Below are 27298 nucleotides of genomic sequence, written 5' to 3' on the forward strand. Positions count from 1 at the left end.
AAATGACATACACAAAGTGTACGCCCCCTACTGGTTCTTTTGGTTGGGCGACTTAGAAACAATAAAACACGATTAAACAAAAGTATTTACATTTACAGTGTAAACATCGGTCTGGTGGGAGTGTTGTTTTTATGTCACCCTAAGATTTATTCTTTCTGTGAAAACTGTTCCCTGGACTACAATAATTCAAAAGGCAGAAAGGGCAGATAAAAGTAAGTTTTGAGCTAAACGTACATAACTGTAATCCTGTCTGATGCTGGAATAACAATCAAACCCTGAGAGCTGCAGGAAGAGGTGGGGCAGCACCGGACAAGAGCCTCAGTCCTATCCCTCACATGGAACTGAAAGTGGGTCAGAGCCACAGCAGAGCTGCGGTCGAGACGAGGGTCTGTTTCTGTCTAAAGGTGAAATAACCTGAGTTCATCTGTTTGTCAACAGGAGACTCAAACACTGGTGAGTCCAGCTGATAATATTCACTGTTAACAAACAGCGTTTGTTGATAATGGTGGTACTAAAAATAATGAAGTGATTTCCGTTAAGAATCTAAAGGATGAGTCATGGCAACTAGACTTTCAGTCTGAGAAACAGCTGGACAGGAAACTCCAATTTATTCTTCAGGTTGGTTTCATTCCACCTCTAGACCCATAGGCTCATTAGGTGAGCTGTGTAAATCAGGTGAGCATCATCAGCTCCACAGTCCTGAGTTGGTTTCACTTCACACCTGGTCTGAATAGGCTTGTTAGGTGAACAATAGAAGTGAGCTCAGGGGAGGCAAGTTTATTTATAAAGCACAATTCACACACAGAGTAATTCAAAGTGCTTGACAGAAATCACAGGCAAGTTAAAAGTACATAGGCATAGTGAGGGTCATTAGGATCTAAGGGTGGAGTCATGTGACCCTCTGATTCACCAGCTGTCTGCAGAGTGTGTCCTCCCTGTGAAACATTTGATGAGTTTCATTTCCTGGGAACCGATGAAAGAGCAGCCTGGTAGATTGAAGGCAGGTTATGTCTGAGTCCTCCACCCCTGTTCAGGGAAGTTTTTACACTTGGACATGTACGGCTTCTCTACCCCCTCTCTAAAACCACTTATCTTCTTTGTCCAAAATATGAACATCACTGTCTTCAAATGAGTGTCCTGTCTCTTTTAAATGGAGGTGCACAGGTGACTGTGGTCCTGAGGAGCTGCTCCTCCTGTTGAGTGGTTCTTTGGTTTCTCCAATGTAGAGTTCTGAGCATTCCCGTCATACAAAGGACGGCAAATACTACATTGGTCCTCTTTTGTTTTGGTGTCCAGTCTTTAGGGGGAACCAGTCTCTCTGTGTGTTGGTGGGTTTGAAGTGAACTGGTATCTGATGTTTCCCAAAAATCTGTTTAAGCCTCTTTGAAACACCTGCTACACAGGGAATGTCCAGGTTTTCTTCTGTGGATCTTGAGGCTCAGCTGTGTCTCTTGATTTTCTACCATGTTTTTTTGTTCTGTTTTTTTTTTTTTTTAAAGTTGCTCCTTCTGTCCTCAGTGTGTAGACATGTCTGCTGCCAGCTGTCTGAGATCTGAAGACCAGTTCCTGTGCTCCATCTGTCTGGATGTGTTCACTGATCCAGTCTCCACACCATGTGGACACAACTTCTGCAAGAACTGCATCAACCAACACTGGGATAGTAATGACAGGTGCCAGTGTCCAATGTGTAACAAGGCTTTCTACATCAGACCTGAGCTGCACATCAACACCTTGTTGTCTGGGATGGTTGCTGAGTTCAGACATGGAGCTCAACACAAAGCCAGCAGCAGTAGCTCAGACCAACAAGCTGCCAAACCAGGACAGGTTCCCTGTGACGTCTGCACTGGAACCAAACTGAAGGCCCTGAAGTCCTGCCTGGTGTGTCTGGCCTCCTACTGTGAGACTCACCTGGAGCCTCATCTGAGAGCTTCAGCTCTGAAAAGACATCAGCTGATCCAGCCTGTGGACAACCTGGAAGGCAGGATGTGTAGGAAGCATGATAAACCTCTGGAGCTGTTCTGTAAGACCGACCAGACATGTGTCTGCACGATCTGCCTTGTTTTAGACCACAGGACACATGAGTTTGTTCCTCTGAAAGAAGAAGGTGAAGGAAAGAAGGCAGAGCTGGGGAAGACACAGGCTAAAATTCAGAAAATGATCCAGAAGAGACGAGTGAAGATAAAGAAAATCAAAAAGTCAGTGAGGATCAGTAAAGCAGCTGCAGACAGAGAGACAGCAGAAGGTATTCAGGTCTTCACTGCTCTGAAGAAGTCTGTTAAGGGAGGCCTGAAGCAGCTCATACAGGAGATCGAAGAGCAACAGGAAAGTACAGAGAAACAGGCTGAAGGTTTCATCAAAGACCTGGAGCAGGAAATCTCTGAGCTGATGAAGAGAAGCACTGAGGTGGAGCAGCTCTCACGCTCTGAAGACCACCTCCACCTCCTCCAAAGCTTCTCCTCCCTGAAAGCTGCTCCACCCACCAAGGACTGGACAGAGGTCAGAGTCTGTCCTCCATCACATGAGGGGACTGTGGAGAGAGCTGTGGCTCAGCTGGAGGACACACTCAGGAAACAAAAGAAGAAGCTGATTAAGGCTGAGCTGAAGAGGGTCCAGCAGTTTGAAGTGGATGTGACTCTGGATCCTCATACAGCACATCCTACACTCATCCTGTCTGATGATGGGAAACAAGTATATGACAGTGATGTGAAGAAGAATCTTCCAGACAACCCAGAGAGATTTTCTATCTGTATTATGGTCTTAGGAAAGCAGAGTTTCTCTTCAGGCAGATTTTACTTTGAGGTTCAGGTTAAAGGAAAGACTGACTGGGATTTAGGAGTGGCCAGAGAGTCGACCAAGAGGAAGGGACTAATCACGACAAGCTCTAAAAATGGTTTCTGGACTATATGGTTAAGAAATGGAAATGAATATCAGGCTAATGCTTTCCCTTCAGTCTGTCTCTCCCTGGAGTCTGGTCCTGAGAAGGTGGGGGTGTTTGTGGATTATGAGGAGGGTCTGGTCTCCTTCTATGACGTAGATGCTGCAGCTCTTATCTACTCCTTCACTGGCTGCTCCTTCACTGAGAAACTCTACCCGTACTTCAGTCCCTGTAATAATGATGGTGGTAGAAACTCTGCTCCTCTGATCATCTGTCCTGTCAATCAAACTGTCTGATCAGTTTATGATGAGCAGTTTATTAATGAAGTGTTGAACAGTGTGTAGACTTAAATGAATGTTTACATTTTATGTCCAGTGTAATTACTGTAGACACCAGAGAGCAGTAATTGTACAGTATATTTTACAGTTTGGAAAATTCAATTCAATTCCATTTTATTTGTATAGCGCCAAATCACAATACAAATCCTCTCAAGGCACTTTACAAAAAACTAAAACTAAAAACCCAACAAATCCCTTGTGAGCAAGTACTTGACGACAGTGGACAGGAAAAACTCCCTTTAATGGAAGAAAAAACCTCCAGCAGAACCGGGCTCAGTTTGGGCGGCCATCTGCCTCGACCAGTTGGGGTGAGTGGATAGAGCAGAGAGAAAAGGGGAGCTCAGTGCACCGATGGTCCTCGGGCAGTCTAGGCCTATAGCAGCATGACTAAGGGATGGTTCAGGGTTGCCTGAAGCCAGCCCTAACTATATGCTTTGTCAAAGAGGAAGGTTTTAAGTCTAGCCTTAAAGGTACAGAGAGTGTCTGCCTCCTGAACCCAGACTGGGAGCTGGTTCCACAGGAGAGGAGCTTGATAGCTAAAGGCTCTGCCTCCCATTCTGCTTTTGGAAACTCTGGGAACCACAAGTAGACCTGCACTCTGAGAGCGAAGTGGTCTATTGGGATAATATGGTACTATGAGGTCTTTAAGGTATGAAGGAGCTTGATCATGAAGGGATTTGTATGTGAGGAGAAGGATTTTAAATTCTATTCTATATTTTACAGGGAGCCAATGAAGAGAAGCTAATATAGGAGAAATATGATCTCTCTTGCTAGTTCCTGTCAGGACTCTGGCTGCGGCATTCTGGATTAACTGGAGGCTTTTTATGGAGATATTGGGACATCCGGATAGTAATGAGTTACAATAATCTGGCCTTGAGGTAACAAATTCATGGACTAGTTTTTCTGCATCATTTTGAGACAGGATGTTCCTAATTTTGGAAATGTTGCGCAGGTGAAAGAATGCAGTTCTAGAAATTTGTTTTATGTGTGAGTTAAAGGACATGTTCTGGTCAAAAATAACTCCAAGGTTTTTTACAGTAGTGCTGGAGGCCAGGGCTATGCCATCTAGAGTAGCTATAATTTTAGAAAAGTTATTTCGGAGGTTTTTATGCCCAAATACAATGACTTCTGTTTTCTCTGAATTTAAAAGTAGAAAGTTACTGGTCATCCAGGTCCTTATGTCAGTTAGATATGCTTGAAGTCTGGTTAACTGGTTTGTGTTAAGAGGTTTAATAGATAGATACAACTGAGTGTCATCTGCATAGCAGTGGTAATTAATAGAGTGCTTCCTAATGACATAGCCTAAAGGAAGCATGTACAGGGTGAACAGAATCGGTCCTAGCACAGAGCCTTGTGGAACTCCATAACTAGCTTTTGTTCGTGTGGAAGGTTCATCATGGACATGAACAAACTGGAATCTGTCCGATAAATAGTATTGGAACCATTTTAACGCTGTTCCTCTGATAGCAGTCACATGCTCCAGTCTCTGTAATAAGATGCTGTGGTCAATAGTATCGAATGCAGCACTAAGGTCTAGGAGGACAAGTATAGAAACAAGTCCATGATCTGAGGCTAAGAGAAGATCGTTGGTAACTTTCAACAGTGCTGTTTCTGTACTATGATGTGCTCTAAATCCTGATTGAAAATCTTCAAATAGTTCATTCCTGTGTAAGTGGTCTGATAGCTGCTTAGCAACAGCTTTTTCTAGGATTTTAGAAATAAATGGCAGGTTGGATATTGGTCTATAATTAGCCAAGACTCCTGGATCAAGACTAGGCTTTTTGAGTAAGGGTTTGATTACTGCAGTCTTAAAGGCCTGTGGTACGTAGCCTGATACTAGAGATAAATTTACCAAGTCTAATAAAGACGAGTTCATTAATGGCAGGGTGCCTTTAAGCAGTCTAGTCGGGATGGGGTCTAAGAGACACGTTGATGATTTCGATGAAGCAACTACTGATGCAAATTTCTTGTGTCTGTATTGTATAACAAAGCAGATCGAGAGCCTCTAAGTCCTTATATGTACAAATGTACCTGCCTAGAAATCTGGTTCTGATTCTGATTCACAGTCACATTCAATGCTGACACCAATTAAAGATGCTTCCTGTAAAGCACTTTGTGATTTTTATCTGTGAAAGGCACAAACTAAATAAAGTTAACTTATTTACTATGTTAGGAAAACATTTGTTGGGACCAACTGTTTGTTTAATGTTTACATTTCCTTAAAAAATATACCATGGCATTCTCATGTGTACATTTTGTATTTTTATTTTGAAGGTTAAGCCTGTTTCCTGCTGGTGAACTATTTTGAAGGTGCTGACCGGAAGCTGTGTGGCCGTGCCGCGGGCCTGACGGCGGTAATGATGCTGAGGAGAGAGCATCCTCCGCTGCGGGTCCTCACGCAGACAGGCCGTGTGCTGCGGGATTTCCACCGAACAACATCGGTATTATTTTAGGTGATTCCCCGGTAATCTCCGCCTTCAGGCCGCCGCTGACAGCCCGAGCTCGGCGATGGTGGATTTGACCGAAAGCGGCGCAGTGTCGCCCGGACACGGCAGGCACGGACAGAGCTCCGGGTCCTGCAAGAAAACGTCGAAAAAGTCGCGAACGAGAAGAAGCAAACGGGGCAGGAGACGAAGAAGTAAAAAGAACCGGAACAACAAAACACCACCACCGTATTTACCACCGGAGGTAGCTAACAGTTACCGGGCTGGACCCGGGGATTACCGGGACACCGGGCCGCTAACGACGGTAGCCAGCTAGCTAATGTCAGGCTAACTGCTGCTAGCTGCGTTTAATAAAACATCTATAGCCTGAAGATACTGTTTAATACAGGATCGATAAATATAGTTTGTGTCAGGTCCAGTCATTTAGTCGATACAGGAAATGGTCACTAATGTTAATGAATGTTTCATTGATGAAAATAAACCTGGAGAATCGTGACACTGTGAACTGGCTCCTGTTCACACACTTCAGAGCATCAGTGAGCTCGTTCACACCGAACTGTTGTTGTTGTTGTTGTTGTTGAGCCGCTTTGTGCACAGGAAACAGAACCTGTGTGCAGGTCTGTCCGTATACTTTTGGCCAGGCAGTGTGTATAGTGAGTGGTGTGTTTGACTCTGATTTGTTACCGAAGCTCATCTGTCCTGTTCTGTGTGTTTCCAGGCTGAGGAGGGAAACATTGAATATAAGGTGAGAACACACAGATCATTTCTCTCTGAATCCTGGCAGGGGTCGGGACCATGTTTCTCAGGACTGGTGAGAACAGTCTGTCCTGGAGATTTCCAGTACCCTGGCTCCAGACCTCAGATGTTACATATTCTATGAGGCTCCCACAGGCCTCAGGGTGTATATGAAGGGTTAATAGTTCTGTCCTATCGTCCACCATAGAACATGGAACTAAAATGAAGGTATAAAAATACCTGGAAACTGCTGCAGCTGATCACTGTATTTGGATCTTAATGACCCCTGACCCCTCGGGGACCAACACCGGTAGCTTGGTTTTTGGCCTGTTCAGTAAATCTGAGGTAAAGGGTCAAAGTGTTTCCTCCTCCCCTGCTCATCAGTTGGCACATCAGCACTAATCTGCAGTAATGCGGGGCATGTTTACATGTGTTCATCAGTCCGCCAACACTAAATAAGACTTTGGTAACGAGGCCCATGTGCACTTTGAGGTTTTTCTGTGGTTCCATCGTGTTTCTCTCTGCTGACGTCGTAGTTGAAGCTGGTCAACCCGACTCAGTATCGCTTCGAGCATCTGGCCACGCAGCTGAAGTGGCGTCTGCAGGAGGGACGCGGCGAGGCCGTCTACCAGATCGGGGTGGAGGACAACGGCCTGCTGGTCGGACTGACCGAGTCCGACATGAAGGCCTCGCTCAAGACCTTAAAGCGGATGGCGGAGAAGTAGGTCACCTTGTGCAGGTTTGGATGTTGATGAGGTTTTTAAAGGTTGTGGTTTCTCTGGTCCCTGTTTATTTCTGTCGAAGCTCTTCAGTCATTTCAGTGCAGCAACACCAGTTCATCTATTATGTTTTCGTACAAACATGTTGTACTTTGTTGTCACATGTTCCAGACCTGAGAAGTGTTGTTGTTGTTGGAAAATAAAATCATAGATTCACAAAAACAAACATGGCTTCCATGAAAAAGACAGTAAATCCACCCCAGATATAAAAAGAGCCTGGTCTGTGGTCTGTTGTCACCTGGTCAGGTTTTGTTTCTCATCCTCTCAGAGTCGGTGCCGACATCACTCTCCTCCGAGAGCGGGAGGTGGACTACGACCTGGACAGAAACACTCGGAAAATCGCGGAAGTCCTCGTTCGGAAGGTTCCTGATGATCAGCAGGTGAGACTGTGTCCTCCAGATCTGAGTGACCCAAAGTCTGCAGGAACGTTTAATCTCCACATTTGAAACCTAAGTTTAAACATGTGATCCTTCTCCTCCACCGTGCTGTTTTGGCCCGGGGCAGTTCCTGGACCTGCGGGTGGCGGTGCTGGGGAACGTAGACTCTGGAAAGTCGACCCTACTGGGCGTCCTGACGCAGGGCGAGCTGGACAACGGGCGAGGACGAGCGCGGCTCAACCTCTTCAGGCACCTGCACGAGATCCAGACCGGACGCACCTCCAGCATCAGCTTTGAGATCCTGGGCTTCAACAGCAAAGGAGAGGTGACCATACACAGACGTTAGCTTCAGTCATGAGTTCAGTCATGAGTTCAGTCCCAGTTTAACCATTTCATTCCTGAATCAGGTCAGGTTGGTTTTTCTTCCAAACATCTGTTCGTCCAGAGCAAAATATCTCGACCGTCCTTCTATAAAATCTGCTGTTTGACGCTGCGTCGTCGTCCTGTCCTGTGCTCAGGTTGTGAACTACAGCGAGTCGCGGACAGCCGAGGAGATCTGTGAGAGCTCCTCGAAGATGATCACCTTCATCGACCTGGCCGGCCACCACAAGTACCTGAAGACCACCATCTTCGGCCTCACCAGCTACTGCCCCGACTTCGCCATGCTGGTGGTGAGCGCCAACACCGGCATCGGTGAGCAGGAGGCATCGAACACATTTCCAGCTGTGGTCTCTGGGATATCAGTTTTACAGAGTGACGCCGAACAGACAGAGTTGTAGCTGCACAGCAGCAAAGTCTGACTATATACAAACTAAACAGACTGTAGTGACAAATAAGATCCAAAATATAGAGATCTAAAAAAATAGGTGTCACCTTAAAGCACCCCTGGGGAATGAGACGGAAGATTTCCCACGACGGTCGAACAGGTTTCTGTCAGTTTTCCCCATATGAAATAATAATTGTTCTGTTCTAAATGATTTCTTGGAGTAAAATGAATAAGGTCTCTGCTCAGGCAGGAAGACAACGTGTAAACGTCACCACTAGAGGGCAGAAGAGAACAAGGCGAGCACAGAGACAGTCGGAGAATCAGAGCTGATGTGTTTCTGCAGCTTTGTCTTGTTTAACCTTTAATAACTTGTTAATTGTTTGCTCTCTAACATCAGTAAACAGGAACAAAAGGTGACGTCCTAAACGTCAACTACAGGTATTTTATTTTGACAGCAGCATGCTCACAGGTTTCCTCCTCTCCTCCGTCCAGCCGGAACGACCCGGGAGCACCTGGGCCTGGCCATGGCGCTGAAAGTTCCCATTTTTATCGTGGTCAGTAAAGTGGACCTGTGCTCCCGTGGCACCGTGGAGCGAACCGTCCGGCAGCTGGAGCGGGTCCTGAAGCAGCCGGGCTGCAACAAGGTTCCCATGGTGGTGTCCAACCCCGACGACGCCGTGACGGCCGCACAGCAGTTCGCTCAGTCCGCATGGTGGGTCAGATACTGCTAATACTACTGATAGTACTACCACTACTACTGCAGTTGGCTCAGTCGGCATGGAAACGCTGTAATGGATGTTTTCTGTGGTGTGTGTGCAGCATCACGCCCATCTTCACCCTGTCCAGCGTGTCAGGGGAGAGTCTGGATCTGCTGAAGGTTTTCCTGAACATCCTCCCTCCACTGAGCAACAGCAAAGAGCAGGAGGAGCTGATGCAGCAGCTCACCGAGTTCCAGGTGTGTTCACACACACACACACACACACACACACACACACACACACTCTGATTAAGTCACAGACTAACTGGGTTCACATGGAGCCTGATACTGAAAGCCTGGGAATCAAACTGCATCATGTGGGAACAGACCAGAAGGAATTTACAATAGGAATGAGGGGGTGTAGACAATCCACAGAACCATCGACCCAATCAGACAAACTTCTTCTTCTTCTATTTCCTGCCGATGAAACACTTCACAGCAGGTGGATCCAGTTTGCACATGTCAGAAAGTTTATTCTGAAACTGTAAACACATCAGATCAGCTCCGTGTGAGCAGGTGGCTGATTTCAGTCAGACTGAAGAAATGCTGCAGCTGCTGACTGGTTTTCCTCTGTGCAGGTGGACGAGATTTACTCTGTTCCTGATGTGGGGACTGTGGTGGGAGGAACTCTGTACAGGTGAGAAACCAGGAGCACAAACATCTCCAGTCCATTCTGTGGTTTGTCCAGCAGAGGGCAGAGTTTCTTCATCTCATGGTCACGAAGTCAAAATATCTGCTCATGCAGGTAGAAACAGGAATATTTGGTCAGACGGCTGTAATCTGATAACGCTCAGCGAGCTGCAGGTTTTTCTCAACGGTGTAACGGTGCTGAGCTGAAGCTGAGCATCGCGGTGATAAACGACTGTGTGCGTTTCAGCGGGGTGTGCAGGGAGGGCGAGCGGCTGGTGGTCGGTCCCACGGACGAGGGTCGTTTCCTGCGACTGAAGGTGGGCAGCATCCAGAGAAACCGCTCGGCCTGCAGGGTGCTGAGAGCCGGCCAGGCTGCCACGCTGGCTCTGGGAAACTTTGACCGCTCGCTGCTGCGCAAGGTCAGAGGTCACATGACCTGAAAACTGTGTGATTGGGATGACTTGTGTGAGTCTTTGAGCAGCTCTCATCCAGCTAGTCTGCTTCTTAGAAGCTGATTTATTGAGCCCGGATTTGAAATAAACGTAAAGTGAGTCGAGAGTTAAAAACCATAGTTCATGCTGAGATGTCTTGGTTCTGATCCAGCTCAGTGCCAACAAGCTGCACCTCTGCTGGTTTGGGTTTAAGGATTAAGTCAGTCTGTAAAACTCAGGAACCCTCAGAGGATGAACAGGGTCCTGGACCTGGTTTTTGTCTTCACATCCGCTCGTAGCCAGGTGCAGGTTTCAGCGGCTGTTCCATGCGGTGACACTGATGTGTGCTGGTTGTTGCAGGGCATGGTGATGGTCAGTCCCAAGATGAACCCGACCATCTGCTGCCAGTTTGAAGCCGCCATCGTCCTGCTCTTCCACGCTAAGACCTTCCGCCGGGGGTCACAGGTCACCGTGCACGTCGGCAACGTCAGGCAGACGGCTACAGTGGAGTGCCTTCATGGAAAGGTGGGTCTGTGGCTTACAGGAAGCCTGTGATTGGTTCTGTAACTGCGTCATGTGACCACCTCTCTGCCGCTGCAGGACGAGCTGCGTACGGGAGAGAGAGCCGTGGTCCGGTTCCGCTTCATCAAACACCCCGAGTACCTGCGACTGGGCGCCAAGCTGCTCTTCAGGGAGGGCGTCACCAAAGGCATCGGCCACGTCACCCGCCTGCTGCCCCCCTCCCAGAACCACGACCAGAACCAGAACCACGACCAGAACCTGCAGGAGCCCTAAGGCCCCCAGGGCTCCGGGCGTCATCGGTGCTCTTCTGATCGGCTTTAGCTCCATCACACGCCGGCGTATTAATCCTCCAGTCTGGATCTGTGTCTCATTCTCTCCTGCTGTGACGTCACTCGTCATCATCACCATCATCATCGTCCCCCCAGCAGACGTTCGTGTCCGGAGTTAGGACTGGCTGCCCCGCGGGGACGTTAATCTGATGTAGTGCCACAGACTGATTCCAGAGGCGACAGGATTATTTCTGGGGAGGATGTGAGGAAGTGCTGTCAGAGTGAACATGAACAGAAACAAACAGCTCATTGTATTTTGATGCTCATTGCGTTTGCACTTTATTGAGTTTTGATCTGAATCCATTCAGTCCAGTCAGCTCAGCTCTGGTCTCTGACTCACTCACCACATACACAAACTGGTTCTCCACATTTTCCACAGTTCCTTTTTGTTTCTCTGAACGAAAAAGCAGAAACAGTTTTCAGAGAAGTATCAGAAACACGTTCTGGGATCAAACCTCCAAACAACAACGTGTGTCTTGGCCTGTTTGTTGAGTTTAATGTCGTCTGTTCTTCCCTCAGACTGAACATTCAGTATCTACATTTACAAATGAAATAGTTGCATCTTGGCTCCCGGTTTCTTCTGAATATCTGTTCATGATATTACAACTTTGATGTAGCAGGCAGCTTCTTGCAGCTAAACATAACCTGCATGTTCTCAGCCTGGCAGAAAAACTGGGATCGTCTCATTCAATAACCTGCAGCCAGTGAAGTGTTGAAGCTCGTTTTGTTCTTCTGCGGTTCTGTGCAATTGTAAACCTGAATATTGAATGTACTTCCCATGGGTCCTGTGTAGCTTCTGAAGTGGCTTACTGTTAAATGGAGTTACTGGTGACTTTGCACTTTGTGTTCTGTTCTGCATGTGTCGGAGCGCTGCCACTGCTGGTTCTGCAGCTCCACGTGGACGCTGAGGTCAGAGCGAGACGACCTCACACTCTCAGTGAAAAATGAAAGGGTGGGTTTATCTGTTTGTTTTTCCCGCTAGTGAACGAATAAAGCGTCACCGTGACAAAGAAACCGCTCAGATATCGGAGGTTACTTCTGTTTCTGCAGGACGTTAAAGTGGAACAATGAGCAGAGACTGTTTTAGGAAACTGCCTCAAAATGCACCTTCCGTGTTTGAAACAGTAACGACCCACCAGCATGTTTGGAGATTCATGATCACTGATTTTTAATAAGGAACAAACTTAATTTTAAAAAATGAAAGTACGTGTTCATCTTTAAAAAATGAGCAGATCTGCTGTAGAAACAGGAACTCACAGAAATGACTTCATTAAATCATTAAAGCATCTTTCACAACTAAAATCCTTTCAGACTCATTTGGATATAAACAAACTGATCAGACCAGACAAAACAAAAAAAATGGTACAATTAAATCAATAATCAGATTTGTTCTGCACTAAAGAGACCCCAAAGATCTGTTCTAAAGCTGTTCCTAGGAGGTACTGTTCCATGTTCTCTGGTTATTACTCTGATCACAGGTCATTACAATGTTTGCACAACTTACTCTGGTGTTTGCATGTTTCCTCCTTCTTTTTTTGATATTTAGTTTTTTATGGACAGGAAATTATGAAAAGCAAAGTGATGTCTGGGACTCGTCACAGATCCAGTCCTGGCTCAGATACATAAACATTTGTTTGGAATAATTCCAGTCTAAGTGCTGCAGCTTTAAAGATGGTGGTTTTGCTGTTCAGTCGTCTCTAGGTGGATTCCAGACTTTGGACCATCACTGCAGGTCTCACTCCCTCCCCCTGTCCCCACGTTTAAAAGAACTGAGAATTACAAGATGAACCTAAATGAGTTTTCACATTTTGTTGCTGAGCTCTGCAGTAAATCATGATATCTGCCAACCACAGGAGGCAGGTGAGCTACTGCTGCTCTGCTGACGGCTCAGGAACCACCCGTGTCTCTGACGTCGTGCGTCCGGAGGTTGATTCGTCTTCGGCTCCTCGTGAACGTGAACATTGTGGTCTGTTGTGGGGTTTATCGGCGCCTGCTAAGCCAGGCTCCTCTGCCGCGGTTTGATCCTCAGATACAACTGGGAAATAAAAGGGAAAAGAGTTTCTCATTAAAGCGCCGTGAAGATAAGAGGAAATACTGAAGCTTCTTACATGAGACTGTAGAGAAACAGAATTCTCAGAGCTGCTCTTAAACCGGATTAAAACGGATGAGATTTAAGAAGAACTGGCGGAAACGTCAGCTGGCAGCGTTAAAGGTCGATCCTCCCTCAGCTCTATGGGAAAGAGGGTTTTGACAAAATGACAACTTTAAAGCTGCAGCAAACTGTGACACTGTTCATGGAGCCCAGATATTTCCCTAGAAAGAAATGTACATCCATCCATCATCATACCCCCTTAGTCCTAACCAGGGTCCCAGGGATCTGCTGGAGCCTATCCCAGCTCTCTTTGGGTGAAAGGCAGGGGTCCACCCTGGACAGGTCCCCAGTCCATCACAGGGCAGAAATGTACATGTAAATAATGTAATTTCTGATAGATGATTTTTAAAGTCCAGTCTGGATCCTGAAATAACGGTCTCACCCCCAGCAGGTTGCGAGGGATGTAGCCCTCTTGGTCGCCACATCTCGCCCACCACCACTCCGTCTCCACCTCGTCCTCCCGTCTCAGCACCGTCATGCAGTCTCCCTCGCTGAAGCCGAGTTCGTCGTCACTCTGAGGCTCGTAGTCCCACAGGCCGTACACCACGCCCCGGTTCATCACGCCCATCTTCTCCTGAACGCCTGCCGGGACACAACAAAGAGGAGAACCACTTACTGTAGACCTGGATCATGTCAACAAAACATCCTGACGTTAAATCTCTCCAAAAATCTCAAGCTTCCTCAAACACTTGAGAACCAAGAAGCATTGAACCTCCTTAAATCTACTTATTTACCCACCCATATCCACTAAAGGCCATATGGAACTTGCTTAAAGGTTCCCAAAATCCAGACTTTGGAAAAGTCAGAAATATTCTGAGACACTTTTTAAAGGATTTGGGGAAAATTCCTTCTCTTCTGTCACAGAACTGATAGAAACTCTACAAACTGCATGAAATGAACCAAACAGGTTGTTAAATAGTCCATAAAGAGCCCACCAAACCCTCGAGCCTACTAAAGGAATCCCAAACCTCATCATGGACCACCACAACCTGCTGGAGTTCTGTGGTACAGAAACCTTCTGAAGACCCTACAGTGTGATCCAGTGTGTGTTTTGACTCACCATAGAGGAACTGGGAGCACTGGGTGTAGCCGTCCTCCATCTCCTCACATTTGTCAGCCGCCGTCTGCATGTCGCTGTAGGTGGCGGCGAACACGGCCGCCCCCGACTCCACCAGGAACTTACAGACCTGAACGTTGTTACAGGAGGCGGCGCAGTGGAGCGGAGTCCTGCAGATGGGGAGACGTGTTCAGACTGGTCTGGTGTCATGATGAGTCACAACAACCAAGCAATCGAGAGCCGAGTAGCAGAGACTAACAATGGAGGCGTCCAGCATGTGTGCAGCTGTGCAGAAAAGGTTTTAGTGGGATGGACTGGTCCCCCTGAGTAGGGATGCACTGATACCACTTGGTTTCAGACCAAGTACTATAAGTACTTACAACTGGGTTCTTGCGGATACAGGTACTTTAAAGGAGGAAAATATTTCAGACCATGATCATTTTAATTAGAGAAAAATTGGTGCACAGCTTTAACATCCATGTGGCGACATGTCTCCAGGTCTCTGCTGTGGACAGATTCTGCTGATACAGGGGCAGGTCAGTCTAAACCTGTGTCTGCAGGGATTCAACTCATCTTCATGAACATTGGTCACTGGACCTGGTATGAAACACATTTAGTACGAGTATATCAACACGAGTACGTGGTATCACTGCACCCACGGCACCAGCTGCTCCCACAGGTTCTGTATTGACTGAAGATGACCCTGATGTAGTTCTGGTTCAGACTCACCAGCCGTCGCTGTCGGCAGCGTTGACGTTGACTCCGAACTGAACCAGGAACTTGACGATCTCAGTGTGGCCGGCGCAGACGGCGTTGTGCAGGGCTGTGATGCCCTCATCGTTGGGCATGCTGGGGTCGTCCACCTACAGGACCGACACAGGATCAACTGAGAGAAGCGTCTGGTTTGCAGCACTTAGTCTCCATTATTACACAAAATAAACTGTAAATGTCCAAAGCCCAAACACAGAACCTGAGACTAAACTCAAGCACAGTACTAATGTACAGGAAACTCCTCATGCAGCATTCACTTTGTTGAGCTGCTGTGATTTTACGAAGAGGACTATAATTGGTCAAGTGTTGGATTTATGGACGATATGATGTTGGTTGTGGTTCTAAATGCGGTTCATGCATTTCCACACTTTCTGCATCAGTGGAAATGTTTTTATGGAAATGAGTCGTGCTGGACTGAAGTGATGCTCGTCTTTGTGGATCTACAAACAGCAGCGTGACTCACGTCGTAGATGACCCTCTGAACGAGGTCGTACTCTCCCTCCAGAGACGAATCCAGCAGCAGCGCCAGAGGGTTGAACTTGACCCGCACACTGTGGTCGATCCGCTCCGAGCCGGCTTTACGGAGGATTGACCTCTTACCCTGAGAAAGCAACACACAGGAAGTCTCATTTCGCTGAACTGATTACTTGAAAACATCAGAATCAATATATTCTAACACCCACCGGTGGCACTGTGATCTGCCCTGTGACCTCTGGCGGCTGCAGATTCAGGGTGTCATCTCCCTGCTCTGCCTCACCACAGCTGGGGTAAGGTGGAGGCGGGTAGGGGGGAAACTCCTCTGGAAAGTGGTCCTGGTGGACTAAGACAGAGGGACACAACTCCTCCTCATCCTTGTCCTCCAGAGGGGGAGGCAGGGAGCGGCAGGAGGCAGGGTCAGGGATGGGTGAGCGTGGGGGTAGAGGAGGCGGGGTCGGGGAGTCCTCTGGACTCTCAGGGTGTGACTGGTTAAATCCAGTGGTGTCATCGACTCTCGACGTTACATCAGCACCACCCATCCAGTCCTTGTGAACCCCGGGTCGAATGCACGCCCCTGATGGACCAACTGTCTCCATGGGGATGGTTTCCATGGCAGCCAGTGTGGTCTTCTGATAGAGCAGCTTCTGGATGTTGGGTCCACCCGGGCCCTCGGGTTCCGTGATGGAGCTGCGTTTCTTCAACGGTCGGGGGGCATGGTGCAACCGGCGGCGCAGGGCCTCCAGGTCAGCGTCGCTGGGGTTCCTGTGAGCGTTGGACAGGAAGGGGAGGAGCTTGGTGGGGCTGAGTGGTCGAGGCGTGGCGCGTTCTACCGTCTCTGCTCCGACAACTTCACCGTTACCCGGACAATTGTTTTCAGCCTCGCTCCCGTCGGACACACAAGACCCACAATTCAGGACCGAGTCTGAGCTGAGGGACTGCTGCCCCCCGCTGGCTGGGAGGACAGGTTTTCCATATACTGTAAGGCAACACATACACTGAAGTTAGAGGCAACGACAACAAACCAACATTGTTTCAGCTGCTGAACAGTAACATCCATCTGTCCTCTATCAAGTCAGTTTTATTTTCACAGCCATGGAGACCCTTCAACTGAATAAACAAACTGTTGAAAAATTAGAAGCATATACAAATATATAAAGCCAAATAACTGTGGTTAACATCAGCGCCAAAATCCAGGTGAGTGTTTGTAGCAGTAAGGAGTGTTTACAGTTCCTGCACCACAGTAACTCCAGTAACAGCTGGAATCACCTCGGGGCTGGCTGCGGGGCAACGTGCCCTGGCCGCTTGGCTGATAGCCCTTCCCCGGAGTGGCCTGCTGGGTGTACATGGAGTAGATGGACGAAGCCGCAAGAGTCTGAGGCTTCTGCAGGACAGGGGGAGAGGCATCTGAGAGGTCGGGGGTGTAAGGTCTCACGGCGGCAGCTGGAGGATTCTCCTGCTTGTTGGGTAAAGGGAGGGTGTTGCTGTGGCTGGACAAGACTCCCGGAGCCCTGAGGTGGCCCCCGACTGGCCGCACCTTACCAGGGAAGGTCCCGGTGCTGTAGGGGGCCTTGCAGAAGGTTGGAGGGCCAGGCTTACTGGGGACTGGAGGAGGTGGCGCCATCCTGGACAGACCTTTACCTAAGGCCTGAAGGTGAAACACAGAGCAGGCATGGAGATAAAAATGACAGATGATGATAAACAGATTAGCAGAAAGGAAACGTTCAGATATTTTACATCAAAATGATGAACTGAAGTCTGATATGGGCTCATGCAGAAACAAAAACAGCTAAATATGATTAAAACCAGCTGAACTTTCTTCAACCAAGTGGCTGCAGGACAGAAATGTTGTCATCTGCCCAGTGGAGGGCAAATTATACGACATCACGCGAACACATCTGCAGAACAACGGACCGGACACTAAATGTCACACAGGAAACTGCTGCGTGATTCATCTACATTTCAGCTCGCCAAAGATCATGAGGTTTGTAAACAGGAAATGAGTCAGAGCGCTACCTGTTTGTCCCTGAGCAGATTCTCTGTGCTGTGATTGGTTCGTGAGGGCACAGGGGGCGGGATGTCAGACCCCTTTTGGTCTGTGGGGGTCTCAAAACCTGCAACAGAGAAACTTGTCATCACAACACGAACGTCCAGTTCTCAGGAGAGTTTCCCCTGAGGTCTGATCATTTAAAAATAATAGTGAAAGCAAAGAAGTGTCTCGAAGACTGATGGAAACATCTGTGGGAAGCATGGCTGACCTGAGCTGAGGCAGGACATCCGAGGCAGGGTGGAGGCATGGCTGTAACCTCCACCGGACTCCAAAGATCCGCCCCAGTCACAGAGTTTGGTTGTTTTTGAGGTGGTGAATCCTGTGAAGAGCCGAGAAATTTACATCCAGTGCTCAGTGATACTAACTGATGTAGAACGTTTAGTTCTTGGTCTACAGTACCTGAGGCTGGTTTGGCTGGTCTGGGAGGTGGCTTCAGGGAGGAGTCTGGCATGGGTAAGGTGGTGGTGCCGTCCGGGTATGCTGGCTTCACCAGAACCTCCTGCCGGGCCAGCAGCGAAGGCGCCTGAGAGCTTGTTGTGGATGACTGAATGTACGGACCCACCGCCGCCACTCTGGAGCCCACGCCAAGCTGAGGGGCCACGGTGTCTGGGGCCACCTGGAGGGAACGGAAATGTTTGACTGTGGGAGCCATTTTGGTTGGTGTGTGCCTGAGCTTTGCACATCAAAAGGAAGCTAATTTAACAAATGACACTTTTCTTGATTTTAGGCTGCGTCCACATGGACCAGGTGTGAACCCCCTGAGCTCCTAAACTGCCACCATGCACAGACTGAACTGGAACGTGAAGAACAACAACATCATTGTGCACAATTTCCTCCAAAGCTGCTGGGTTCCCATAAGTTCTGATCTGACGGTTCAATTCAACAACAACGTGGCAAACAAAGTATATTTTGCTGTTCAGTCACCGGCAGATTCTCCTTCTGCTGCAGTGCAGCCTTTTTCTTCCAGAGCCGCTGTCGGAGCTCGGCCAGCCGTCGGTCCATCGCTGCCACCTCCAGATTCCTCTTGTTCAGGCTGTCTCTCTGCTGCTGCAGCCTGGTGCTCTGATCCTGGTTCAGCTTGTTCCTCAGCTGGAAGGGGAGCAGGCATCAGGTCAGGGGGGTGTAGGTGAAAAACCGTAAACCCTGGTCAGGTATCACAGCATCGTGGACTGAGCCCTTACCTGCAGCTCTTTATAAAGACGCTCCAGCTCGGCTGTGGAGGAGGACGAGGAGTTGTGGTGAGGAAGAGGAGGCTCCAGTCTGTTGCTCCTCAGCGCCTCCAGCTGGTCGCTCAGCTCCTCCACCCTCCCCACAGCCACCAGCAGCTCCCTCTGCTTCTGCTGGAACAGACTGGTCATCTGCTCGATCTCCTCCACTGTCACACACAGCAACACAAGAACAGAATACCTGTGATACTGGTGTCAATATGATACCACAGCTTCAGGCCTGACGCCAAGTTAAAACATAAACATCAGTGAGCGGTCCCATCAGGAACAGGCCCGTGGGCCCCGAGACCAGAGAACCATGAAGGGACTGTTGTCAAACTTTTCTTCTGGAAAATCAGTAAAATGACTAGAGAACAAAACAGAAAGAGAAAACCAAATGCAAACCAAACACCTGTAACTCAAGTAAAACTGGCTGAAACAAAACAACCACCAGACACAAACTGACTACACATCATGTGACCAAACCTCCGTCACTCACCCAGTTTGCTGTTGCTGAGGCGTTTCTGCTCCACCTGGCCCCTGAGGGCCCGGACCCGCCGCAGTTTGGCCTCCTGGTTGTGTGCGTTCTCTCTGAGCTGCCGCAGTCGCTCCTGTTCAGATGCCTCCTGTTGCTGCTGCCGCTGATCCTGCAGCTTCAGGTACCGCAGCTGCTGCTCCTGTTAGCACACAGCGTCTGCATTAACCTGGGGAGCTGCTGACAGAGGAGCTAAAGTCCGTATGTTCAACGAGTGTCCTGTCCTCGTGCGTTAAAGTGTTCGCAGCTGTTTGGAATGGGGGGTCAGAAAGCCTGCAGTCCACAGAGGACTGAGGACAAAGTCTCCTCAAACATTCATGCTGTTGACCTCTGTTGTTCACATACACAGAAGATGATGTGTGAGGAACAACAACAAGAGCCTGAGACAGAAGATGAAACTCACACACCTTCACACATACTGCTTCAGGAAGTGACAACGTCTGCACCACTGGACTGGGTGGGCTTTGTGGGACCTTACTGCTAGGGGTAGTAGTCGTGGTACTGCTGCTAGTAACAGTAGTAACTGTAGTAGAAGAAGTAGAAGCATTAATGTGTTGGGTGCGTTGTACCTTGGAGGCCAACAGCTGCTGCTGGGTGTTGATCTGCTGCTGCTGTCGGGATGCCAGATCCTGCAGCTCAGTCAGCGTCATGTCCAGATGAGGAACCGAGACCTGCAACACAGTCAGAGTCCATGTGACCAAAACCTTCATCAGGCAGTGGAGCCATCACACCAGCACATTCAGATTAGAGCATAGATTCCACTGACTAGTCTGCTGTGAAAACGTTACTTTGCTAGCTCCAGTGCTAACTGCTGCTAAAACCACCAAGTGTTCATTTCTATCTTTACACCTGGTGCAACACACAAACCGGACACACAGGTGGACTCTGCTTCCAGTCTTGATTTGTATAGATACCAGTATCTTCCCAGAGTAAAACTCACCCCATTCTCCAAGCATCTCTCCACAGAAGCCTTGACCTGGTTCCTCTTCATCATCTGGTCTGCAGCTCTGGATCCACCTGGATCAAAATACAGTTGGTACTGGTGCTGAGTTGACATTTTTAGCCCTGCTAAAGGCACCAGTCTACAGGTGGTAATGTGGGCCTGTGGGTCCAGCAGTTTGGTCCTGAATTAAAGATCTTGACAAGGACTGGAAGAAGCTCAGTGAAATGTGGTAGAGATGGTGCCCAGAGGATGAATCCATCAGACTGATCCTCCAGGTTCAAATTTTATTTGTCCACCGTGATAAAATTAATACAAAACTAATGACAAGGTCATCATTTATGCCGACGACATGCAACTGAGAACCACAGTCAGAAGGTCCTGACCAACTCAGCATTGGTTTGGGTCTACATGCAGGACTACATGCAGGACTTGATGCCTGTAAAAGATGATTTACACCAGACTCATTCTTTGATGTGATGTTTTTACAGTGTCCAGGTTAATATGAACAGTCAGCTCAGGAAAACCTCAGAGGGTTTTTCATGTTTTTAGGACAAAAAGTCAGAAACAGCCACACAGTCCAACGGCTGCAGACTCGACTCGGTCATAAGCTGATTACAGCTGGTCATCTGCTGTAGTTACACACTGAAGCTCCCCTGTGCTGCCTGACTGATCCCAGTCTGATCCGCACCATGTGCTGCCAGTACCTCGACATGCACACAAACAGCTGGATTACTGTGAGTACTTCGCCGAAGGCAGTATTTACACCCTGACTTCTCAGTAATCTGAGTCTCACATCTGCCAGACCAGAGTTGTCAAACGTTTGCTGCCTCTGCACATTTCGCTGTTTGTCAGAATGACTCACTTTTAAAAATGAATTTGAGTTTCTCCGTAGCAAAAGGTTCTATAGGGCATCACATTAAAGCATCTCCCATCAACATCTCTCCTGCCTACACGTTTGACCAATCACGTTCTGACCATCTTGTCTCCCCTGACAGCACCAACATCTCATCACTGATACTTTTAATTCATGTGTTAGTTTGTTGTTCGTCATCCCTCACTGGCTTCCCGGCTGCCGACCCCTCACAGACTAAGGAACTGACTGGAGCTGTGTTTCCTACCTGACTCTCGTCCTGGAGCTCTCTGGTGGTGCAGGAGGTAACGAACCTCCCCCCTCTGCTGCCCCCACTGCAGCAGCACCTCCAACATACGCTCCCCTTCTCCAACGACGCGTTCTGATTGGAGGAAAAACAGAACAGTTTCTCTTATTTCAGGAAAACCGGACAATTTATCCATGATTGTAAAAAAAAAAAAAAATCATGAGAAAGCAGGTGTAGAAACATATGGTCACTACTCACCTGAGCCCCTCCAGATCTCGGCCAGGTAGCAGTCGGCCTCACCGGGCTCCTTGCAGAGCTCCACAACATCCCTGCACAGTGTTTCCGGCATGATGGGAACCTCACTGAAGTGCTGGTCGTTGTTACTGAGGTACACGGTGAGGAACATCTACAAACAGAGCAGATAAACTGTAGAGCAGGCGTCCCAGATTGTGTGAACCCCTGAAGGAGAGACCTGAACGGTGCTCTGGTTGACAGCCTTTTAAAAACCTGCGGCACGCTGTGAGTGGCTGTTTCTAAATATGCAAAAACACTGAAATAGTCCTTAAGCAGGTAAAACAATGTGCTGTGATGCACTCAAACCACAAAATCTGCCTTCATCACCTTTATCACACTTTCCTGAGCTATTTCAGACTCTGACGGATATTTGTGGACATAACTCCCAGGATGCACCGGGCCATCTGTTACTCCAGCAGGGTATCTGCTGTCGGGCCCAGAGCCAGTTCACCTCCCACAGCCCAGCAGCCTGAGCGGAGGCAGCGAGCAGCGTTTCTCAGCCTTTATTTATCTTGTGCAGGAGTAAAACAGCGATGCTTTGCCCAAAGGCTCCATGGCGCCTCCTGTGGTTCCCTGTGACACTGATCTGAGGATCTGACCCCCAAACCTGACAGGCAGGAAGTAGTTTCTGCTCATTCTCACTCCTCATCTTCACCTGGTTTAAAGAACAAGCGCCTTCTTTGACCTTTCTGTTGCTCCATGATGAACTCCAGCTGTCAGCTCCAGACCAACAGTCTGACTGGACACTGACCCTGGTTTAAACTGGACTTCATGGTTTCTGAAGATGTTTTCAGCTGCTCCACTCTTCAAAGTCAGGATGAGAATCACTGATAACGTCAAATATATAAACCACAAAGTCACTGGGCTTTTAATTTTCACAGGAAACATTAACTTCCTCTTTGGTTTAAACAAACATTTAGTGTGAGGCTGCGCTAACACCTGCATGCTAACACTCACTGTGACAGATGTTCTGCAGCTGTAATGTTCACTATGTTCACTAGAGGTCAGACAACAATCCAGAGGATCCTGCTGAGATATTTAGCTCTGATCAAAGTTAGGACGTTTTATCCTAAAGGGAACATGACCTGATGTTTAAACCCAAACCACAGCTTTCAGCAGGCTGGTTGTGCACGAGACGTAAGATCACTAAAGTCTGGAGGAGCCATCATCTGGAAACCACGAATATCTGAGAAGGATTTTGTCTTCATCCATATGGTCGACTGTTTCACTGAGGAGGTGGAAACTGAGCTGATGGTGGAGTCACAGGGAAAGTCGGGAACCGCAAATGTTCTTCCACACCTCTGAAAGAGAAACGGCTGATCTGATGTGTTTCCTGTTTGGTTCCTTCTGACACAGACGTCACTGTAACTGCTGATGTCCAAGCGTCCAGTCGTGGAGATCAGTGTCGCTAAGTGTCGCTTTCTGCTGCTCACACTACACATCCCACTAAACGCTTCGGCTTCACAGCCCCAGTTACTCTGGGACAGGTTTCTGGAGGTAACGTTCACCTTGGTGGCTCTGTCCTGGTTCACATTCAAACTAAACAGTGAGCACACAGCCACAGTGGACTCTGAGCTGCAAAGGAAACTACAGGGCCACATCCAGAAAGGGGCAGCCCTGCAGCCTGGTCTGCACAGGAGCCACGTAACAAATGTCCCTGTCAGCAGATAAAAATAATCAGCAGAGGCTGAAACTGTGAAAGTGACTCCAGAGGTGAGTCCCGGTGAGACTCCAGCTGTCCTACATGCAGCTCATACAGAAGGAAAACTGGAGCGTGCCGTCTTCACGCAGATAAGTGGGTCACTGCTGTCAGTCACCGAACCCAGGTCAAAACCAGAAACCCTGCAGCCAATCAGAGCAAGGCAGTCTGTCCCTCAGGACGACAACAGGGAGGGGGAGTGAGATCTCCCGGTTACAGAGCCTGAGCTGGTCCTGAGTCCAGCCTGAAGTGTCGGGGACCAGACGTGTGTTTACTCTTTAATTATAAAAACCTGTTACCTGCTAGTTTAGTTTTCCAGTGTGTCAGCAAACATGAAATTTTATTGCATCTCATGTCTTTAGTCTCCAGGCTGGACTGTGACGAGCTGGCAGGTGCTGCAGCCTGTACCAGCAGTAAAACCAGCAGCAACACCTGAGCGTCTGTCTGGTCAACGGGCCGAGGCCTCGTTAAACTCCTGAGTCTGCAGCTCTTAATCCAGCAGGAATTAGCTCAGAACCACCGGTTTAATCCCACCAGCCCCCCCAGACCCCCAGCCCCCATGAAGGAGGAGCTGCACGACACCGACTTCTTCAAAACAAGGACTCATTGTCGTGGAGCCGAGTCCCAGTCTGAGCTGACACGTTAAACACATATTTACTGAGCCACATGTTCCACCTGCCCCACACAAATCTATGAACAATTTATTGAATCCTACAAAATAAGAGCACCACTGCAGCTCCATATCGATATCACGTCTTAAAAGGCAAAACCAAGACATAAGAAATAAATTAGAACAAGATAAGGAACCAAATTAGATAAGGAACCAAATTAGATAAGGAACCAAATTAGATACGGAACCAAAGCTCACTGTCTGAATTGGAACCAGCAGAAACTTCTTCTTCTGCGATATTATTTTAGGTAATGTTCTTTAAATTAACATCTGCTCTGTCTGTTCTCCACAGTTTGAATTTAGGACGAGTCTCCTTCCGACTGTAGGACGGAGATGATTCTTTTTACACGTTGGTTCACTAAATATCAGACATTATCAGACGCTGACAGATAAAGAATGAGGAGAGAAGGTTTTTGGAGGAAACACATGGACTGAGTGAAAATATAAAATCTACTGAACGTCCAGGAAGAATCGCTGCTTCAGTTTGGTGCTGGTTCTGTTTCTGCTCGAGGAAACATGGTGGCAGCTGGCAGGCTGCAGGTCACATCCCAAACGTTTTGTAGGCCATATGGCCGACAGGGTCCACATGACGCGCTGATATTGGATTAACAGCACACACACACACGCACACACACACACACACACACTCAGCCTAAACCCTGCCTTCTGTTCAGGATACTACCACAGTCGACAACATCAACACAGGACGTCACTCTCTGATTGGCCGTGAGCTAAGATCACATGATGGGATGTTTCACACTCCAGTCTGACCGGTTTGCTGCACCAGTGCTCCCAGTAACAGGTTCCCAGCAGATTATACAGACACTGCTCTGCTTCTGCTCTGACCCTCTTTTCTTTACTCGACTCGCTGCACCGAAATTCTGATCAGTGTCCAGATGAAACCGGACCAGAGTCCGACTGAGTGAGTGTCCCTAATAAAGTGGCAACTCAGTGTGTGTGTGTGTGTGTGTGAGCTGTTACTGTACAGGAACCTGAGGGTTACAACTTCCCTGCATTAGTTCCTCACCACCTAAGGAACGTTATAATAACACTGTTCCCTCATGACCTTCAACAGCTCCTCTGTGTGTGTGTGTGTGTGTGTGTGTGTGTGTGTGTGTGTCGCCGTGGCAACAGTAACCAAGCAGCCTGGCGAGCCCCACAGAGCGGGAAGACGACGGGGACGTGCTATAATGATCATGGTGAGTTTGAGGCCTGCGTGGAACGTTCAGTGTCAGGGACACGCTGAAACATCTGGACCGAATCCACATCAGGCCCAGATCTGGGTGGTCTGGACAAAGTCCACCGGTGCGTAAACAGTGATGCTGGGAAGAGAAGTGCAGCTCACTTCTGCATCATTGTTCTCTGAGGTTCCTCAACAAAGACCTTCCTCATTGTTCTCAGAGAGGAACGTGCAGATTTTTGCTGCTAACAAACCAAAAGGATAGATTCAGGTTTAGACATAGTCCCGACCTGATGGACGGAGACACCTCGAGTCATGGAAGCACAAACGACCTCTTTGTGGTCTTCTACCTGCAGGACTGTAAGGAAACGTTATCATGTCCCTAAACACGACAAACATCTCTGACATTAAAAACCAAGACTTCTTAACAAATACTGGACCCGTTAAGTCCAGCTTCATGCAGTCCACAGTCCACAGGTGAGCACAGGTGGACTGCTCCTGAACTCAACACACAAGTACAGGAACCCAGTTTTCCCACAAATGACCCCAGTGGAGGCATCAAACAGGGAAGCAGAGCAAGACAGGAAAAGGAGAGTGACAAAGATCCTGGAACAAACAGGACCATGTCCAGGATGTCGCAGGATTCCCTGCAGTGTGGATAAAACGGTCAGTGCTGGTTTCTTTCCTGGAAACCCTGAGAGCAGCTGACTCAGGGAGAACACAATGGGACAATAGTGGGTTCTATTATTAGTGGAGCTGCTCTCAGAGAGCCCTGGTCCCGACACTGGTCTGTGCGACGCGAGGGGGGGTCACGGCTGCTGCAGGTGACGGTCAGAAAACATCTGCCATCATCCGCCTGGAGACCAGACCAGATCAGAGAAATACTAAATGTTTCAGCAGCAAAACAGAAGAAACTGCAGTAAAACTGTAAAAACACCAGTAACAGCACTGAGGACCCCCACCCAGCCCTGGAGGGGTCGGACTGTGACTGGTTCCTCTCAACCCGGATCAGCTTTAGCTCCATTACATGGACTCGGTTCAGCTGATTGAGGAGCAGAGTCCAGTGTAAATGTTTTGACCCCTGAAAAGCCTGGTCCATTGACCTTCACCCTGATGTTTGGCTCTAAATGTGTGGACTCCGGGGTCGGTGGAGCAGTGGAAAGGGTAAAGGGATCGAGCCTCACGAGTGGAAACTACTGTTCGTATGGACGGACGATAAACGCACCGGGGAAGTGTTTCAGACTCACCGGCATCATGTTGGCAGCTCTCCGCGGTGTCGCATCCAGACTGCAGTTGAGACCAGGAGACTTGCAGAGACCAGCCGACCAGCTGAGACCAGGAGACCTGCTCCTCCGGCCGCTTTCTTAGTGTCGGATCCTTATTTTCCTTCACTGCAGCTCGACCTGTTGCAGTGAAGCAGCGGGCCCTCCTGGCTGTGCCCGGTGCCTCTGGTGGGGAGCAAAGGGGGCAGGTTTCAAGGGGTTCGGACGCAGGAACCAGCGTCTGGAAACAAAGTCCCGGACAGGGACGAAGGGCGCAGGAGACAAAGCGCGGCGGGCGGAGCTGCTCCCCCGCTGAGCCCTAATCCTGATCCGCGTCCAGGACCAGACCGTGTGTGCGCATCACCACCGTGCAGTCAGCGGAGATACCGGGCACCGGGACCAGCTCCGACGGGGAGGAGGAGACGACTTCCGCTGCGATCCGCCACAATAAAAGCGTCAATTGTAGGAATGAATAAATGAACAGATCAATATAATCAATCAACCAGTGTAAAAACAAATAAACGCATGAATCGAAAGGAAACGAGGCTGTGATTTGATCTGTGGTGGAAAAACTCAAATCTAAAAGCAGAATTATCCCCGAAAAAAGCGGAACCTGGACATGAGACATGAGTGTTTCACATTAATGTGAACAGAGTGAAAAGTCTGTGGAGATATAGAAGAATAATGTTCAGCCAGGACATTACAGGACAATTATTTATGTGACAATAAAAACAAGACAGCTCAGTTCTATAAATCCAGATCCTGACCGAAAAACAGCTTTTAGTTCCAGACCGTGAGCTGTTACCAGGCAGAATGCACTTTTATTTTGGAGAGCGATTTATTCATTTTCCGGTCGGAATATTTCCAACGTAACGAAACTCACCGGGACCTCCCGGTAACAGCAAACTCCGCCTCGATTCTCCCGG

General features: G+C 48.5%; 3 protein-coding genes across 3 annotated transcripts; 2 read left to right on the forward strand and 1 right to left on the reverse strand.

The window, feature by feature from the left end:
- Window positions 1-57: 57 nt before the first annotated feature.
- On the forward strand, window positions 58-3555 carry LOC113140181 (E3 ubiquitin-protein ligase TRIM21-like). The gene is made up of 2 exons (XM_026323950.1): window positions 58-453; window positions 1519-3555. Exon 2 carries the CDS (start codon window positions 1528-1530, stop codon window positions 3169-3171), a length of 1644 nt encoding a protein of 547 aa, XP_026179735.1. The 5' UTR covers window positions 58-453; window positions 1519-1527; the 3' UTR covers window positions 3172-3555.
- A 1568-nt stretch (window positions 3556-5123) lies between these two features.
- gtpbp2b (GTP binding protein 2b) lies at window positions 5124-11852 on the forward strand. The gene is made up of 12 exons (XM_026323946.1): window positions 5124-5901; window positions 6376-6402; window positions 6929-7113; window positions 7440-7551; window positions 7676-7873; window positions 8067-8241; window positions 8807-9026; window positions 9134-9269; window positions 9650-9708; window positions 9949-10120; window positions 10493-10657; window positions 10733-11852. The coding sequence occupies exons 1-12, from the start codon at window positions 5722-5724 to the stop codon at window positions 10925-10927; spliced, it is 1824 nt and encodes a 607-aa protein (XP_026179731.1). The 5' UTR covers window positions 5124-5721; the 3' UTR covers window positions 10928-11852.
- Window positions 11853-12335: 483 nt separating this feature from the next.
- LOC113140176 (apoptosis-stimulating of p53 protein 2-like) lies at window positions 12336-26724 on the reverse strand. Its single transcript, XM_026323938.1, has 18 exons — window positions 26358-26724; window positions 21526-21673; window positions 21289-21402; window positions 20168-20244; window positions 19797-19898; window positions 19192-19369; window positions 18669-18862; window positions 18412-18576; window positions 17887-18103; window positions 17696-17806; window positions 17454-17551; window positions 16707-17085; window positions 15647-16416; window positions 15427-15564; window positions 14922-15055; window positions 14196-14362; window positions 13518-13717; window positions 12336-13018 (listed from the first exon to the last, which is right to left on the reverse strand). The coding sequence occupies exons 1-18, from the start codon at window positions 26364-26366 to the stop codon at window positions 12977-12979; spliced, it is 3243 nt and encodes a 1080-aa protein (XP_026179723.1). The 5' UTR covers window positions 26367-26724; the 3' UTR covers window positions 12336-12976.
- Between the last annotated feature and the right edge of the window lie 574 nt (window positions 26725-27298).

Source organism: Mastacembelus armatus, unplaced genomic scaffold (assembly GCF_900324485.2).
Source record: "Mastacembelus armatus unplaced genomic scaffold, fMasArm1.2, whole genome shotgun sequence".
Lineage (NCBI taxonomy): Eukaryota > Metazoa > Chordata > Actinopteri > Synbranchiformes > Mastacembelidae > Mastacembelus > Mastacembelus armatus.

Excerpts from the sequence above, each read along its gene's own strand:
- LOC113140176 (XM_026323938.1), bottom strand. Across the intron at positions 16,417-16,706 it reads GCCCCGCAGCCAGCCCCGAG|TATATGGAAAACCTGTCCTC; the intron begins GTGATTCCAGCT and ends GTTGCCTTACAG. Across the intron at positions 13,019-13,517 it reads TCCCTCGCAACCTGCTGGGG|TTGTATCTGAGGATCAAACC; the intron begins GTGAGACCGTTA and ends TTTATTTCCCAG.
- LOC113140181 (XM_026323950.1), top strand. The coding sequence starts at position 1,528 with ATGTCTGCTGCCAGCTGTCTGAGATCTGAAGACCAGTTCCTGTGCTCC.
- gtpbp2b (XM_026323946.1), top strand. The coding sequence starts at position 5,722 with ATGGTGGATTTGACCGAAAGCGGCGCAGTGTCGCCCGGACACGGCAGG. Across the intron at positions 9,027-9,133 it reads CAGTTCGCTCAGTCCGCATG|CATCACGCCCATCTTCACCC; the intron begins GTGGGTCAGATA and ends GTGTGTGTGCAG. Across the intron at positions 10,658-10,732 it reads TGGAGTGCCTTCATGGAAAG|GACGAGCTGCGTACGGGAGA; the intron begins GTGGGTCTGTGG and ends CTGCCGCTGCAG.